General features: G+C 57.5%; 1 protein-coding gene across 2 annotated transcripts in view; it reads left to right on the top strand.

Moving 5' to 3' along the window:
- The window catches only part of ABLIM2 (actin binding LIM protein family member 2), a 152642-nt gene that overhangs the window by 122767 nt on the left and 12113 nt on the right, over positions 1 to 17762 (top strand). Inside the window, exons 18-21 of one of the 2 annotated variants that reach the window (XM_067036752.1) lie at positions 5583 to 5644; positions 11375 to 11429; positions 12760 to 12767; positions 12977 to 13057. In XM_067036752.1, the coding sequence (XP_066892853.1) occupies positions 5583 to 5644; positions 11375 to 11429; positions 12760 to 12767; positions 12977 to 13057 (206 nt within the window). Of the gene's footprint in view, positions 1 to 5582; positions 5645 to 11374; positions 11430 to 12759; positions 12846 to 12976; positions 13058 to 17762 lie in introns of those variants that run through there. The other variant, XM_067036736.1, reaches the window with a different exon arrangement.

Below are 17762 nucleotides of genomic sequence, written 5' to 3'. Positions count from 1 at the left end.
GCGGGTGGCTGGGACTCCCCTGGGGCAGAGACTGCTGGGGAGGGCGTGGCCCGCCCGGCCTCTGCCCCCGCCCACGTTGGGCCCCAGCAAGAGCAGCGAGGGTTCTGGATGCCAGGGAGGGGCCCTTGGCTCGGGGGAAGCCCCCTCCAGGTGCGAGGCGGGGCCCCCAGGGCAGAGCCCCCTGCCGGTCCCTGGGGGCCGGCTGGGCCTCTTCGCTTTCAGCAAGGGTCCCTGTGCGCCCCGTGATGCGCAGGCTCGCCCCCAGCCGGGGGACTGGACAGGGTGTGGCCTCAGGTTTGCGGGCGGGGGCACAGGCAGTGCCTGAGCCCCTCCGGCGTCCAGGGGAAGGAGCCCCCGTCCCAGGCCACAGCTCTCGGGGCCTCCTCTGTCCCCCTACACACAACTCTGCCCGGGTCTCCCACCCACCTGGGAGCTCTGTCTCCCCTCCCCCGCCCCCCACCGGGGGCACCTTATCTGTGACCCTGAGTGTCCTTTCTCCCCTGAGGACTGTTAGCTCCTGAGGAGCAGGGTCCAGATGGGCCCCCCGTGCCTCCCCCTGTGCCCACAGCAGCCCCCCAGTGAGTGCCCACGGGGCGGTGGGTGCCCAGGTCTTCCCTGAGCAGAGCCTTCTCTCCTTCGTGGGCCCCAGCACGGTGGGGGTTAGGGGGGGAGCTACAGAGTGCATGAGATCACGCGAGGGGTCAGCAGAGATGGCTAGATGCGGGTGCGATCCCGCTGGGTTGAATCCTAGCCTCTCACTTGCTGTGTGACCTTGGGTACGAGAGCAAACTTCTCTGAGTTTGGAATCGCCTCTTCTGTAAAAGCGGGCATGAGCCAGTCCTCCTGGCAGGCGGCACCTGGGCTTCGGGGCTCAGACGTGGGCCTCCTGTGGGCTGAGCCCCGGGGTGTCACACAGAGCTGGTTAGGTCCACAAGCCAGCCACGGTGAGCCTTCAGTGAGGGCCCCTCTCACTTGCTTCTGAAGCCTGAAGCTCAGACGGCCCAAGGGGCGTCCTGTTCATGTTCCTATAGCGGCTGAAGGGGGCCCCAGCCCCTCCTTCCCCGGACGGGGATGCCGAGACTCAGAGAGGGGACCCGAGCCTGCACAGGGCCTCGCAGCTGCAAACTTACGTAGTCACACATCAGTGAACTGAAAGCCGTTCACCATCCTGGTGAAAGTGACGAAGATCTGCCCAGGGAAACGGCTTCCTGACCGTCGTCCACAAAGCATCCTGGATGCCGTGATGAGCCACGTGCCTGTAGCTGCACCTGGAATAGCCACCCCCCTGCAAGGGGCCTCTCCTTGCCCATCCATCCAGAGGTTCCTCTAACCTCTGACAAGCCAGCCCAGAAGACGGACAGACCCAAGGAGACCCAAGGTCAATCCCAGCGGAATGCTGAGGGCAAGGTTGCCGCAGGTGGGCTTCTGGGAGGAGGTGACGGGGAGCCTAGTTAGGCTGAGCTTGGACATGGGGCGTGGGCAGGTGTCCAGTGGTTACGGGGCCACGAGTACCCAGCTGCCACCTGTCCAGGTCCAGCACACCTGCCTTCTTCTCCCTGCGTGCCTTTTCTCTCTCTCTAATATACACACAGCACACACTCTTAAGGCCAGCCAATGCCATATGCCAGGCAGGTCCCTAGAAGACTCCCACACCTGCAAACCCTCACCAGGGCAGAGCTGCTGGAGCAGATAGGGTTGCTGCTTCGCAAAGCTAGGGTCCTGGGAGATTGTCTCATCCTCTCCGTGAGTAACAATTTGATCTTATACAAGTCACTTAATTTCACTAGGCCTCAGCTTCCTGAAATGTAAAATGGGCTCATGTGTAACGCCTTGGCTTGTGACAGTCAAGAAAATCTCCGAATATCTGAAGGGACCTTTTAAACGGGTGGTTCTCAATCTCGGCTGTACATGGGATCCTGGGACCTCTGAAATCTACTGATGACTGGTCCCATCCCAAGAGAGGCCGATTCTAATGGGTCTTGATAGCATCCCACAGATGTGAGAGTGGAGACTCCTCTCTCCCTGCTCTTCTCCACTCAGTACAGCTGAAAAGCCCAAGAACAATAGGGCAGACAATCATAGAACTCCAGAGCATAGAGAGAGGAAGGTGGACTGGCCAGAGACCTGAGGACTTGAGGAAATATGCAAGACCAGTGTCTCTCACCTCCCATGCAGTGGACACGGTGACCAAGCAGATGGCTGCCCTCCCTGGTACCCAGCAGCCAGGAGAATAGGCCCAGGGAAACACTCTCCATCCGTGGCTGGTGTCTTCCACCCCCACCTTGGGGCACGGGGCAACCAGGGAAGCACCTTTCACCCCAGGTTGCTACCAGAAACACCAGGTGGACGCAGCAGACCGGAAGGGCACTTTAACGAGCATTCTGAAAACTAAACTGTCTTCGGACTCACAGCCCATATTAAGCCATGCCCCACGTGTTAAACCTAAACACAGTGACAGCCTGCTAACATGGAAAACTTAGCTAGGATCCAGGTGTCTCCCGACATAATATCCGAATGTCCAGGATGCAGTGGAAGATCACTCATCACACCAAGAACCATGAAGATAACTATTTGAATGTGAAAAGGCAATCAACACATCCGAACACTGAAAAGAATCAGATATTGGAATTATCCTGAGAAGGAATTTTAAGGCAGTCATCACAAAAAATGCTTCAACAAACAATTGCAAATACTCTTGAAGCAAATGAAAAAGAAAAAAGGAAGATCTCACAGAAGAAATACAAGTAATAAAAAAAAGAATCCAATGGAAATTATGGGAAAGAAAAATAAAATAACCAAGATTTAAAAATTCACTGGATGGGTTCAATAACAGAATAGCGGGATTTGTCAGAGGAGAGAATCAGTGAAATTGAAGACAGAACTACAGACTTATCCAGCTTGAACAGCAGAGAGAAAATAGCAGAAAAGAATGAACGGAGCCTCAGAGACCTGTCAGACAGCACTTGTATCACTGGAGTCCCAGAAAGAAGAGAATGGGTCTGAAAAATATTCAAAGAAATAATACCTGAAAACTTAACAAATTTGGCAAAAGGCATAAACTTAACATGCTCAAGAAACGGAGTGAACCCCACGTAGAATAAGCTCAAAGTAATCCACACCAAAACACACCATAATTAAACTTACAAAAACTAAAAACAGAAAAAAATAATACTGAAAACAGCCTGAGGGAGAAGACATATTATACTCCCTACTGGGGGCACCAATGCAAATGACAGCCAATTTCTCCCCAGAAACCATGGAGGCCAGCGGAAGGGCACATATTTAATGTGCAGAAAGACATTTTCTGTGGATGTGAATTCTATCTTGGATGGAAATATCCTTCAGGAATGAATGGAAAACGGAGACATTCTCAGACAAAGGAAAACTGAGACAAGTTTTCACTCGCAGAGGTACTTGGCTAAAGGCCGTTCTCCAAACAGAAAGGAAGTGATGAGAGGGCTCGGAAATTCAGAAAGGAAGAACATCAGAACAGGTTAAAATAGGGGTCAGTATAACACACTATCCTTCTCGTGATGAGTTTCTTAAATCATTGATGAGCAAAGCAAAAATTGTTACACCATCCGATAGGGAAGCTCAAGGCAGGTATAGAAGAAAGAGCGAAGACAGTCATAGTTGATGAGTGAGGAAGATGAAGTGGCCTGAGGGGAAGTAGAGTCTCTACACCTGCCGTGAGACCAGAGGCCGGCAGCCTGAGCACAGGGGATTTTAGAAGCTGGCTAGGTGATTGCAGTGCAGCCGGGTAGAGAACCACTGGTTTAGAGCAGGTGAGGCTGGAGGTGAGGGCATAGTTCTTCTCGGGGCCCTAAGGGTTCCCAAGTCTTAGTGTGTATCAAAATGCTCTGGAGGGCTTGTACAACACAGACCGCTGGACCCCAGCCCCAGAATTCTGAGCCTGCAGGTCTGGGGTGGGTCCTGAGAATTTGCCTCTGTAGCAAGCTCCCAGGCATGCCTGGTGCCGCCTGTTGGAGACGCCACCTTGAGAAGACTACACTAGCATCCCCGCCTGGTCAGGAGCTCCTGGGTCTCAGCTGAGCGTCCTTGAGATCCTCAACCCAACAGCCTCGCATGCCCGAGTATGCCTGGCTCTGGGTGTAAACTGGGAAGCAGGTGTGTCCTGGAGGGACCTCAGGACTGTAAGTCAGGAGGCCCTTGTCTTTGTGTCCCAGGGCTGGGTGACCTTGGACAGGTCCCTCTGTGTCCCCGGGCCTCAGTTCCCCTTCTGTGAAATGGGAGGAGCTGGCTATAGGTCACTCAGCTGGCAGAGCCCAGGGCAACCAGGAGGAGCGAGGGATGCCCGGCAGGTCTGGCCCGAGCGTCCGGTCCCGCTCCTCTCCCTCCGGCTCCGCTCTCCTCTGTTGCACGTATCGGAGTCTTCACGTAGAGTTCCTGTGACAAGAGGGCTCCTCGGCCAGAACCAGTTTGAGAACCCTGCCCTTGGTGGTGTGAAAGGCCCTTCCTGACCCACATCTGGAACCTTCCCACAGACGACTGCCCCGGACCGGCAAGTCCCCGAGGCAGGTCCCCAGCTGAGGTCTTTCCTACGGGTGTGACCCGTACCGAACGCCTTCTCTGACCCTCCACCCCACAAGACAGGCGCCCGGATGGACCAGCACCCTGTGCTCCGTCCTCCGGTTTACAGCCTCGTGAACACAGAGGGATGGCGCCCGCCGTCCCCTCTGAGCCCTCGCGGGCAGCCCGGTCGCTCCCAGGAGCCAGTGCCATTGCCTGAGCTGTGGGGGACAGGGACCCCCAGATGCAGCAGACATGGCCCCTGCTTTTTACGGGCTCACAGGCGATGGAAAGACAGTTCAGGCAGCCGGGAAAGGCCTCCTAAGGGTGGTGGAGGTCCCCTGCCCCTCAGGGGGCCCAGGCCGTGCCCCTTGGCCTCCCTTCTGGGGCACATCCCACGCTGACTTCCGAGCCAGGAGTTTCCGCTCCGCTCTCTCCAGACGTGGCATTGAAGCGGTTAACGGGGGGTGGGGGTCTCAAGGTCCTGGGCCCCCCAGAGCAGCCAGGGGTGTGATCAATGGAGGGAGACCAGGTGTGGGATCCCCACAGGGAATGCAGGGCCCAGTGTCTCAGACGGGCCCTTTGAGAAGCTAGAAATTAGGATTTTGATGTGAAATCCCCCAACTGCAAACAGCTCAAGGGCTTTGAAAAACTAGTCTGCAGGCCACCTCTGGTGGTGTTGGCCGCCTCTGGCAGCGGATGGCGCAGCCGTCCCCCGCATGGGGGCCCCTCCCTCCCTCTGGCCCCTGCCCTGCTGGTCAGCCAGGTGAGGGGCTCGGCCTGGTGATAGAGGCTTCCGGAGGATGCAGGGGCCTGCCAGGCCGACTCAGGCTCCGTGATGTTCCTGGTGTCCTGGGCGGGCTCGGGGACGTCACCCACCTCCTGGCTTCATCCGCAGTCAGTGTCCTGGGGATAGAGGTCTCGGACGAGGCAGGTGGGATCCTCGGGGCCAGCCCGTGTCACCTGGGCAGCCCTGCCCCCCGGCTGAGGCCCTGTCCTGCGCCCGGTCGAGCCTGGCTGCGTGCGTGACGGCTGTGCTGTGTCTGTTTCAGGGTTCCCCTATTCCAGGTCTGACCCTGTCCCAGGACATGGCAAGAATGGCTTGGACCACCGGGTAGGTACTCGGCCCCGCACGCCCCGCGGGCCCCGCGCGCCCTCCCCAGCACATGCGTACTAAGGGCCGCCGTGGGCTCGGGTGGCTCCCACAGCTTGGTGACCACACGGCCAGGAGGACGGGCCCTGGGGGCCCTGCTCACCCACCCACGCCTGCCTGGCTCCGCCCGGGGCCGGACCACCTCCTCCCCTCTCCCTCTGCTCCCAGCCCCCGGGGAGGCCTTGGCGTCGGGGGGCGGGGGCAGCGGGGCCACCCGGAGGACTCAGACCCTCTTTAAGGCCCTCCTGACCATCCTTCTCCTGTGACCTAGAGCCCAATAAGGACCTTAAAGGATGGAGGGGTTTCGTGAGCCATGTGGGCCCAGAATCCACTTCCTTCCCTGGAGCGCCCTTCCTCCCCGGCCTCCAGTGGCAATGCCGTCACCGTGGTTACCACTGGTGGTGCCCTTAGCACTGTGACCGATGCTGGGGCCGCACCGAGGGGCCGGCTTTCTCTGCCCCACTCCCAGCTCTCTGAATCCGGGGACGTGAGAACGTGAGCCCAGACAGCGTGGTGGCTGACTTGTCCCCCCAGGCTGGGCCCTCGTGTTCGTCCCTGTCCCCACAGCTTTGCTAGGTCTCCAGTGAGGACCCGTCAGGTGGAGCGGACATGCTGACACCAGACCCCCCGCCAACCCCCTGTCCACACACACACACACACACACACACACACACACACACACACACACGCACATAGACACACACACACAGACACACGCACAGAGACACACGCACACAGACACACACACAGACACACACACACAGACACACGCACACACGCACAGACACGCACACACGCACACACACACAGACACACGCACACAGACACACACACACACAGACACAGACACACGCACACAGACACACAGACACACACAGACACAGACACACACACACAGACACACACACAGACACACACACACAGACACGCACACACGCACAGACACACACACACACACACACACACACACACAGCCCCAGGAGATTTGCTACCACTGAGGCAGCCTTTTCCCGGTCGGAGGAAGTTTGTCCACAAACCGAGGCCATTCACCCCCCAAGAGAAGCCACTCAGACCTCAGTCCCTGTGTGTTGACCCGGGGCGGCCCCAGCAACAAGTGTGTAGCGCAGGGGACAGCGACCCCTCGGGCAGACCTCAGATCCGGGGTGCAGGCCATGGGGTGCATCCGAGAGCAGGGCCGCCAGCACGGAAGCTGCGGGTGTCCTCGGGCCGTTCTCAGTCACTCTCGAGCTCTGTGTGCCCTGCTGCTGTGTGTGTCCCGGGCCCAGGTGCCTCTGCATGGTTTGCTCGAGGGAACCCCGCCCGTCCCACTAACCACTGCCCCCCCACCCCGTTTATTCAGAATGGGCTGAGCTGGAACGGCACGTGGCATGCTCCGCTGAATTCCCTCCTAAGGAAGGATGCCGGGGACATGAGAAAGCAGGAGTGCACAGAACTCCCACAGCGCCGGGGAACGTAGATCCTTAGGCTCAGCGTGAGGGTCCTGAGGGCGTTGAGCGCCAGTCAGAACGTTCTCTGCTCACCCGGCACGGCTGTTCCCGGGCTCAGGGGCCGTGAGTGCTGAGGTCACGGAATGGGCATGTCCACGCGGAGGCGTTCCACTCCCCACGCCGAGTCCTGGGGTGTCTCTCAAAATCCGGGAGACGTGGGCTTCCCTGGTGGCGCAGTGGTTGCGAGTCCGCCTGCCGATGCAGGGGACACGGGTTCGCGCCCCGGTCCGGGAGGATCCCACGTGCCGCGGAGCGGCTGGGCCCGTGAGCCGTGGCCGCTGAGGCTGCGCGTCCGGAGCCTGTGCTCCGCGACGGGAGAGGCCGCGACAGTGAGAGGCCTGCGTACCGCAAAAAAAAAAAAAAAAATCAGGGAGACGAGAGCATCAACGCCAGCACTTCCAGGCTTGCGTCATTGGCGGCCGGTTTATGCATCCTCTAGGGAGAGTCCCTTCTTGGTTGCCAGGCTGGAAGGACGCGGGTCGGTGGCTCCCAGCACCTGTGGGGAAGGCGTGGCCTCCGGAGGCTCCACCCCCAAGGGGTCTGGGAACAGCTGATCCAGACACTCTGGCGGGGACACCGTCTTCAGGCCTCTCCGAGAGCAGAGAGCAGACTCTTAAGCTTTGCAGAGTCGAGAGCTGAACCCTCCGGGAATGTTTCCCCTGCTGGCCTCAGGGTGGGGAGCAGACTGTTAGAAAGCTGTGAGTGAGCCCTTCGGAACGTCCTGGGCAGTCGATAAAGATGGAATTCATCACCACACGGGGATTTTTAGCTTCTCACATTAGAATATCCAGGAGATTGATAAAAATTATTGCTGACTTTTTGGGGGGATTCTTTTCTCCCTACCAATGTTCTCTCCTATTTTTTTTCACTCTTTCTAAGACTCTAATGTAATCGTATGCCTGTTTCTCAGCTGAAAAGCCAGATAATTTGATGACCAGTCTTTTACAGCTCAGCCATGTCAGATTAAGTTGTTTCTTGGTTTGTTTTTACTTTCTGAAAGGATTCCAGGTGACCTAAAGTAAAAGCCCAGATGCAGAGTGACCAAAAACCCAGTAACACCAAATCCCAAAGGAGAGGAAAAGAAAGAAGTAGGAGAAAATTAGATCAGAGACACACAGAAGAACACTGTATGGAGAAAACCATCGACACTTAGCTGTGAACTTCCTGAACAGGACCAGTTGTGTAGTTCTTATTGTCAAATGGAAGGAAGGAAGTCAGTAAAATCAGGGGAGGCGGAGGTGTGCCTGGTTCTTGTTCTGGAAGGGGTTTGTCCCAAGGGGCCAGCACCATATGTCCCAAAGCTTGTTAAAATGTCCTGATAAGTAGCCCGCCACAGAGCCTGACACATGGTAGATATTCACACCTCTCTGTAGAACAAGTAGGGAAACAGCCACCTACCAAAGGCTTTCCAGTGGATGAGACAGCATTGGTTCCAACATGTGCCACACGGTCTGCTATTAAGAGATTGACCGCTGGTCACCGACAGATCCACACGGTAGCCTCTTGGAAGGAGTCCCATTTTGAAAAACGCTGATGCTAAATAAGAACAGACTGAATTTTCCTACTAAAAGACAAAGACTGTCAGGTTAGATGTTTTTAAAAATAAAAGAAGAGAAACATGTATCATCACGAGATGAACACAAATTATTTTTTAATGGATTAGAAGTCAGAGGATGGGAAAGAGATAACCAAAATCACAAGTAGAAGGAAAGCATGAGTGGTGGTATTAATATCAGATAAGGTAGAAGTTAAGGTTAAGATGAATTAGTAGAATTTGTGGTAAAAAGAAGGAACACTAGTTCATGATGACACAAGTTATAAAGCAGTTAACAGCATTCATAAATTTAAACTTGCCAAGCAACGTGGCAAGGCCAGAGACCTTGATAAAACGCACGTATGGTAGGCCGTTTGAACGTGACTCTTTTGAGATCAGACATGGATCTAGTGAAGGAGAAAAAAAGTGTTGAGATCGATTTAATAGTGCAAACAGCGAACTTAATCTAATAGGCATATGAAAAAGACTCGTATATTTTGAATCGGGTTTTCACATCTCCATAAAACATTCATAAAAAGGTTCATGTATGTCACTACAAGGAAAACCTTAACAAATTTTGAGAGTCGGATATGCTAGAAAGAACACACGCATTATCATCAGGCAGCCCCGAGTTCAAATCCCAGCTCCGCCACTTCCTGGGTGTATGTTTGGGCAAAAGTCACTTAAATTCTATGAGTCTCTATTTCCTAGTCTTTAAAAAAATTATCCTGACCTCTTAAGGTTACTGCCAGGACACATAACATTATAGTTGTGAAATCTTCTAAGTTCTATAGCGTAGTTCCCAAACGAATAGTTACTATAAAAGCAAGTCTCTACTCCTTCTTACTTGCACCTCAGTGGCTAGTGAGTAAAACGGCGCACTCCAGTGTGAGCTTTAGCAAGAAAAGAACAATGGTGAATGGCCACGATTTCCTTCTCACCGTTATCAATCCCAGTATAATTTTTGAAAAGTAAAATGCACGGGTTAAATTGTTTACAGTTCCATATATTAGCTGTGTGACCTTGGGCAAGTTGCTTCACGTCTCTGGGCCTCGGCTATTACATGGTGATAATAATCACCACTTGGCATTTAGAAGGCCAGGAGTAGAGAGCTCTTTCCCTGCTCTGGACTGACACGGTGACACCACCCCCCCCAGCCCCCGCCTCCACCCGGGGGATGCCCCACCCTCCCTCCTGAGACTCTCTGTCTAGTCTCGGAGCCTGGCGGACCAGAGGAAGCCGGTTCTGCTGCCAGGAAGTGGGTTTAACTGCCCAAGGTGGGCGGAGGCCGTGGAGTTTACAGCCTGTGATGCAGGGCAGCGGGCACTAGGGGGCGGCATTTCTCTCTCGTATCGCGGCCGGGCCAGGTGGTAGACAGGTTTGCCTTGCTTTATGCGGGAGCTTCCCTAACCAGGCAGGTGCACGGAGGGTCCTTGTCAGTGGCCTGAGAAAATATCTGCAAATTGCTCTCCAAAGGACTCAGAAATCAAGGTAAACAAGGTAATACAATGTTTTGAAAAATCCAAATTAATGAAAAAAATCCATGATGGACAAAGTATCAGAAACGTGAAGACCAGCTCCAACCCTCCACTGAGGCGCTTACCCGCCTCACTGCCCTCATCCTGGCGTCTCTGGGCCTCAGTTTCCTCTGTTCAGGATGAAGGACTTTGGACTCGGTGCTTTCGGAGGCCTCGTCCTGCCCCCGCACTCGCCGGGACCATGACCGGCTCCTGACCTATCACCTCTTGCAGTAAATTAGTGCTCAAAGCTCTTTCCCTGTAATACAACCCAAGGGTGAAGACTATAATCCCTTCTTTAACTGCAGAGCTCTCTCCGTGGACATTTAACCCCTGTACCCCGTTCCAGAAGCGCTGGCCAAGAGCCCTGACCCCGTGTCAGACTCTGTACCAGGCGCCAGGGATACGGGCACAAATAAAACGTTTTTCTCCACTGTGGGCGGCGGATGCAGGGCCAAGACAGAGTTGGACAGGAGAGGGACTGAGGGACCCTGCGGGCCTCGGCACACGCACCGTGGGGCGGGAACCCTCTGTCGAGGTTTGCAGGATGACTTTTTCAGGTGGGTGGGGCGAAGGAGAACTCCAGGCGTCAGAGGTGGCTGCCCGTGCCATGGGCGGGTGCAGGGGGCACCTGAGACAGGTGGCCGGGTCCGTGCCCCCTCCGAGTGCCATCCCTGGGCGTCGTCAGCCATCACAGCCACTGTGATTGGACGGGGTGCTCGCGACACTTGGGATCGGCGCGGGGGACTTTACAGACACCGGCCACCTGAGCCCCTGGGGACAGCGCGTCGGGAGGGGAGCAGAGCCGTAGCCCCAGCCAGCCGCCCTGCGGGGCCGGGACAGCTGCGGGCCGGGGGGCCGGGCGCCCCGGAGCTGTCCTCACAGCGGGGAGGAGCCGGCTGGACAGGCAGGGGCAGCTCAGGGCCGGAGGCGGCGGGAGGTAGGTGAGCAAAGCCGCCGCGTGGGAAGCCGGCGGCCCCCAACGGGCGTGGGCGGCCACACGGCCCCTCCAGAGCCCGGCCTCGGTGGGCACGGTGGCCTGAGCCTCCTCCCCGGCCAGGCCGCCGGGACCCCGGCGACAGCCTGCCCCCCTGCAACCTGCCGCCTGCCGCCCTCTCTCTTTCTCTTCCAGAATGCCAATCTGGCCCCTTGTGGAGCAGACCTGGATGCCAGCTGGGGCACGCGAGGTACAGGAAGCGGGGACCCCGTGGGTCTCTGGCTGGGGCAGGGGTCGCTAACGGTTTTGCCCGAGTTTCGTTCTGAAACCTCCGCCGACCAGGGCCGCTGGCACAAGGCTTCCGAGCATGGTGGAGTCGCGGAGCCGGGGCGGCCGTGTCGCTGCCTCTTCCGGTCAAGCACTGGATTTCCTCCGTCCTAATGTTGCCTGAGCTGCGCCCTGTTCTCCCCCTCCCCCCGGCGCTCCCCACCTCCTAACTCCTGCTCCTCCGCGGCCTGGCCCAGGTGCTCTCCTCGAGCGCCGCCAACTCCCCCCCCCCCCGACTTACGTGTCGCTCCGGGTCACCCGGGGAGAGGTCTGTGTTGGAATGTGCGTCCCACGCCAGGGCTGAGGCCAGCCCAACGCCTACCGTTAAATTCTATAGCAGCAAAGGAGGCAGAGACACGGTGAAAAGCCCGCGGGTCGGAAGTTGGGTCAGATCCCGCTCCAGCCCTGCTCTCCGCCTGGCCTCCCAGGGCTTCACACCAGCAGGGGGGCCCGCAGGGAGGTCGGTGTTGCTAGAGAGACCCGGTCACGTGGCAGGCGCCGGCCCAAGGGCTCTGCCAGCTCTGAGATGCTCACTCACGATTGTCACCCGAGGGTGACCAGAGCCTGCTCTCTTGGGCTGTTTCGCGCTGGATGTGGGAGTGGAGGGAGCTCTGAGTGGCCTCCAGGACCCCGCATGGCACGTGGGGATATTCAAGGACCGGCCCCCCGGTGCCCAACCCCTCGCTAGGGTCTCCCTCCCGAGACAGGCTTGCTCGTGGCCGAGATCCAGAGATGCTGCCCTGTGGGTTCTGCGTGCTCGCGGAGGCCTCCCATCCGTACGACTTTATTTTTTAACAAGCCGCTTTTAGCCTGGAAGGAAAACCTTTTAAAAAGCTAGCGTGCGGAGCTCTGTATTGAAAAGGAGGAGCTAAAGGGTAAAGAAGGTAAAACAGTAAGAGGCAGGGGGGTTCGACCCCAGCAAGGCTGCCTGTCTCCACGGGGGTAAACCGAGGCAGGCCCGGACCACCAGGGAGACAGCAGCACAGCTGAGGGACAACACAGTGCCGCGTCCGGCTTCCAGTCTGGCCTGCAGCCTCCTGACCGCGCCTCCTTCCTGCTCCTGGCTTCCCGCCGGAGATCCCAGAGCCCGTTCCCCCCCCTCAGCCCGGAGGATGCTGCGGGGCGGGGTTAGAGATTGCAAGGCCCGGCCCCACCCCGGCAGGGTGGGCGTCCTGGACGGGCTTGCTTCCACCTTTGGGCCGAGCTGGCGCGTGTTCTAACCCAGCCCCTGTGGTCTCTGCTTTCTCTTACAGAATACAAGGTAAGAGGGGCCGCCCGCTCCCGCGCTGACCTCCAGCTGCCGAGCTGCACCTGCCCAGGTTAAAAGTTCCTTTTGTTGTGCTTTCCCTGTGAAATGTATGTGTCAGATGCAGACGCAAGTATGTACCTCTCCGCTGGCCTCGGCCTCGGCTCTTTTGTCCCCGCACATGCTTGCTTCCTGGGTGAACCCGGACTTGCTTCTCCCCGCAGATCTACCCTTATGACGCCCTCATCGTCACAAACCGACTCCGCGTGAAGCTGCCCAAAGACGTGGACCGGACGCGACTGGAGGTGAGAGGGGCCCCGGGGGGGAGGGTCACGTCTGCCGAGCGAGTCCCCGCAGCTGCCTTGACGTCCACAAAGTCGACGTTCCTCGCCCCCAAGGTCCCCGCGGCGACCACGCGGTGCCCGGCGATGGGCTTGGAGTCAGGGTCCCTCGTTGTTTCAAAGACCGGAGGACATGGTCATATACCCAGCAAAGATGGCTGTGCAAAGGGGGGCACAGCTGCTTGCGGTTCGGGGCAGGAAAGCCTGCGTCGCTGTGCGTAACTGGGCAACAGACGCCTCTTCCCTGATATTTTCTGATATTCAGAAAATCGGCCCAACTCATGGCTTCTCGTCTGACCACGCTCACCCGGATCTTGAATAATACTGAGCTCTGGGAGCAAGTGTACGTTTAAAAGACCCTCAGGTCAAGGGCACAGACATCTGTTGACCAGGCCCCACCACGAGCCACGGTCCCAAGTGGCCAGAGTGCGTACTTCATCCATCCTCACTGTCCTCCCACGAGGAAATCAATGGCCAGCGATGGACTTCACCTCCCCAGCCATGTCAGGAAGGTTTCACTGGGGTGAGGGGTCTGGAGGCTCCTGAGGGCCCAGGGCCACCTGCCCCACCTGTGCCCCGGGGCTGGGAACACCTGAGGTAGAGTGTGTGACCGGCCAGCGCCAGCCCCTGCCCTGCTGCCGGTGTGGGCGGGGGCTCAGGTGGCTGCTGGGAGGGAGGCCTAGGGGCGTGGATATGGCTGAGGGGCACCAGCAGTGCCCCCGGGGTCAGGAGGGCTGCCGGGTGGGAGCCAGTCGGCCTGGAGACCAGGCGGATCTGCAAAGAAACGCCGTCTCGGGTGGTCCAGACAGATGCTCTGGAGCCCTGATCCCGCCCTTTAAGATGAGTAGAGACCAGGCAGATCTGCAAAGAAACGCCGTCTCGGGTGGTCCAGACAGATGCTCTGGAGCCCTGATCCCCGCCCTTTAAGATGAGTGGAGACCAGGCAGATCTGCAGAGAAACGCCGTCTCGGGTGGTCCAGACAGATGCTCTGGAGCCCTGATCCCCGCCCTTTAAGATGAGTAGAGACCAGGCAGATCTGCAAAGAAACGCCGTCTCGGGTGGTCCAGACAGATGCTCTGGAGCCCTGATCCCGCCCTTTAAGATGAGTGGAGACCAGGCAGATCTGTAGAGAAACGCCGTCTTGGGTGGTCCAGACAGATGCTCTGGAGCCCTGATCCCGCCCTTTAAGATGAGTGGAGACCAGGCAGATCTGTAGAGAAACGCCGTCTCGGGTGGTCCAGACAGATGCTCTGGAGCCCTGATCCCCGCCCTTTAAGATGAGTGGAGACCAGGCAGATCTGCAAAGAAACGCCGTCTCGGGTGGTCCAGACAGATGCTCTGGAGCCCTGATCCCGCCCTTTAAGATGAGTGGAGACCAGGCAGATCTGTAGAGAAACGCCGTCTCGGGTGGTCCAGACAGATGCTCTGGAGCCCTGATCCCCGCCCTTTAAGATGAGGATGTTGGCACTGGGTGGGTGGCTGTACCCACGAGAGGTCACATAAAGCCCCTCGCCCGGGGTACGGGGTAATGGTGGCGAGGAGGGGACAGGGACGCTGGTGTGGCTGCCGCAGTGGGGGAGGCGTGTCCATTTTGACTTCTCTTTTGCAATAGTAGGAACCTGACCCGAAGCCGTGGAAGCTAAAAGGGAATTGCCAGCTCCTATGACTGAGGGGTCCCTTCGGGTGGGGCTTGATCATGTCTCCAGACCCAGACTCCCTTCTTCCAGCTCTTCAATGTTTCCTCTGTGTGTGTTGGCCTGACTGATGGGCGGACGTTCACCTCCCCTCCCCCGGGCTCAACGTCTGCAGCGAAGAGACTTGGGGGTGAGGGGGGGTGCTCCTAGAGGGGCTCTGAGACCTGGGACCTAGAGACAGGGAGGCTGGTGCTGGGCTCACAGCAGTAGCAAGGGCTTAGCTGCAGGGAGGTGGGGAGCTGAGGCCGGGGAGGAAGACCAGCACAGCCGTGGTCAGGCAGTGCCGTGGTCAGGCGGTGCCGTGGTCAGGTGGTGCTGTGGTCAGGCAGTGCCGTGGTCAGGCGGTGCCGTGGTCAGGCGGTGCAGGCCACCTGCTGAGTCTCGGAGTCCCCAGGGTGTGGGCGGCATCTTGCCAGCAAAGGACCACAGAGCCGAATGACCCCAGGGCCTTTGCTCAGGAGGCTGGCCACTCGGCAGGACATTTGGACCTCACCCCGTAGAAGAGGAAGGACGACTGGAATGTTGTGACCCGTTAGGACGAGTGCGGGTCATTCCCGGGGCTGGGGACGGGGCAGCCGGACTGGCTAGGAAGCTGGGGTGTGAGTGGGGGACGGGGGAGCACGTGGAGGTGCTCAGAGGGCAGGAAGGCACACAGCAGGCCCCGAATCAAGCTTAAGGGGTGCCGGCCCTGTGATCTGGAAGACAGGTCCTAGGCAGCCTCTTCTTGGGCCTCCCCCGTGACAATCCCTGGCTCCGGCTGAAGTTGAACCCTTGTTAAGGGTGTAGTCTTGTCCCCCTGATGTAAAGCAGGAGGCTGTCGCTGCTGGGTGACTCAGTCAGGACCCGCCTGAGGGGCTCCCACCTTTCTGCATGTTTGTTTGTTCCTTCAGCGTGGGTGCCCTGAGGGCTCCTAGCCTCCACCGCGGGGCGGGGGGTGGGGGGTGGGGGGTGTGCCTCCAGCTCCAGCTCCTGACACAGCAGCAGCCTCGGGGCCACCCGCCCCTTGGGACTGGCTGCTTCCTTCTTGGGTCTGGGGTTCGCTTTAACCAACCCCCATACCCCAACCCTTATTTTGCTACAGTACAGAGTGAAGGTGCAAAATATCAAGTGGTTAATACATGTAACCGGTTCCCTTTAAAAAAAAAAAAAAAAAACCTTGGAGGAGGGGGTAATGGGTTTAATCACCTAAATCTCCAAGAACACACCCAAGGGTGCGTCTCTCTGAGGCAGATTGGAAGCGTTATCGCAGAAGGGCACGTCCCACAGCCTTCAGGGTTTGGAGCTGGGGCGTGAGCCAGGAGGGGCTCACGAGGGGCTACATCCCAGCAGGAGAGGAAGGGACACCGATGTTTTTATTTCAGGGGCGAGAGCTTTATTTTTAATATAAAAACAATTCATAACTCTTGTAAAAGTCCAGAAAAACACAAAGAAGAACGTAAACATTACATGGAATTCCCCTACCGAGTCAAAACTAGCTCCGGGGCGGACGTGCTTCTGGAAATCTCTTTTTTTGCACAAATACCCAGAGATAACTGAGTTCTCTGTTGGGTGCGTAGCCTCCATACTGTTCATGCAGTTTGACATCTGCTTTTTCTCTCTTAAGTTGTATGTGGACATTTTTCCGCGCCGGTTCACGGGGATCTGCCCGTCCTTTTAGACGTGGCTGCGTGGTGGTCTCACATCCCGTTCTCATGCTGAAAACTTGGCCTCTGTGCACTGGGGCTGAATTGAATCTCGGAGACGGAGTTTTGGGTGAAGTAGAAAAAAATAGCTTTATCGTTTTACCAGGCAAAGGGAGCCACAGCAGGCTCCTGCCCCGAAAACCTGTGTGTCCCAACCTGGGTGGATTTGATGAGGAGATTTCTAGCCATGGTTCAAGCGGGGGGGGGGGGGGGGGGGGGGGGGGGGGGGGATAGCTGATAAGGTCAGGGCGTGTGCAGGGCCTGCACTCCTTTAATCTGGCCTCCGGTGGTCTTTTCTGCAATGAAGAATACTGACATCTTCCATTTATTCGGGTCCTGGTTCTATAAAGAGCTCAGAATATATTGTCATGTGTATTCCTTGAGGTGGAACCAGGACCCTTCCCCAGGGCTGCACTACCGTTTCTTGGCTGTTCTTCCTTTGTTTCTGCATCCGGGCCCTTCCCTGATTAGCAGCTGTTCGGAATCTGCCCTTCGGGACTCAGGGAAGGTCATGGGGGCTGGAGTCTGTTCCCTACAAACAAGAAACGGGGGGCACAGAAAGGCTTCCGTGCCCGGGAGCCCCACAGGGTCCTGCTGGGCTTGAGCTCCACACAGGGGAGGGTCCCAGGGGCCAGGCTGTGGAGAGACAGGCCGCTGGCTGGGGCTCGGTCACATGGCAAAGCTGCAGGTCTGCTGTGTGCTCAGCAAGGGGAGAAGATGGACGTGGGCAGACAGCTGGTGGTGCCCACACACCTCTGTAGGGTCGGTCCCTGGAAGGAGGACCACTCCGTCCGTCGAACGGTCAAGGCTTGTTATGCATCCTTTACCGCCAAAGTGCTTGGCTGAGCCTCACTGGTTTGGTGAACACGTGCCAGGCACTGAGCTGGGCCCTAGGGGACGCACAAAGAGCAGAAACCAGCATGAGCTCTGCCCGTAGACTCAGCCTGATGGGAGGTAGACGTCAATCAACTGATGACCCAGATGAGCGTGTGAAGTTATACACCAAGATAAGAGCTCTAAAGGAGAGGAGGGTGGGCCTGTGAACATTTAAAAGGGGGTAAAAGTTAATTGGGTGCAGTATGTGTGTGTGTGTGTGTGTGTGTGTGTGTGTGTGTGTGTGTGTGTGTGTGTGTGTGAGTCGTGGCAGGTAGGAAGAGAATTCCAGGAAGAGCACACAGCAGGTGCAAAGGCCCTGGGGCAGGAGGCAGCACAGGCTGTTTGAGAAGGAACTTGCTGTGCTTGAGTGGGTGGGGCAGGAGGGGCGAGGCCTACTAGGGCCCTGAGCCACATAA

This window comes from Kogia breviceps, chromosome 6, assembly GCF_026419965.1.
Source record: "Kogia breviceps isolate mKogBre1 chromosome 6, mKogBre1 haplotype 1, whole genome shotgun sequence".
Taxonomy (NCBI): domain Eukaryota; kingdom Metazoa; phylum Chordata; class Mammalia; order Artiodactyla; family Physeteridae; genus Kogia; species Kogia breviceps.
Note: the sequence above shows the minus strand (reverse complement) of the source record. Positions and strands in the feature narration are given on the sequence as shown.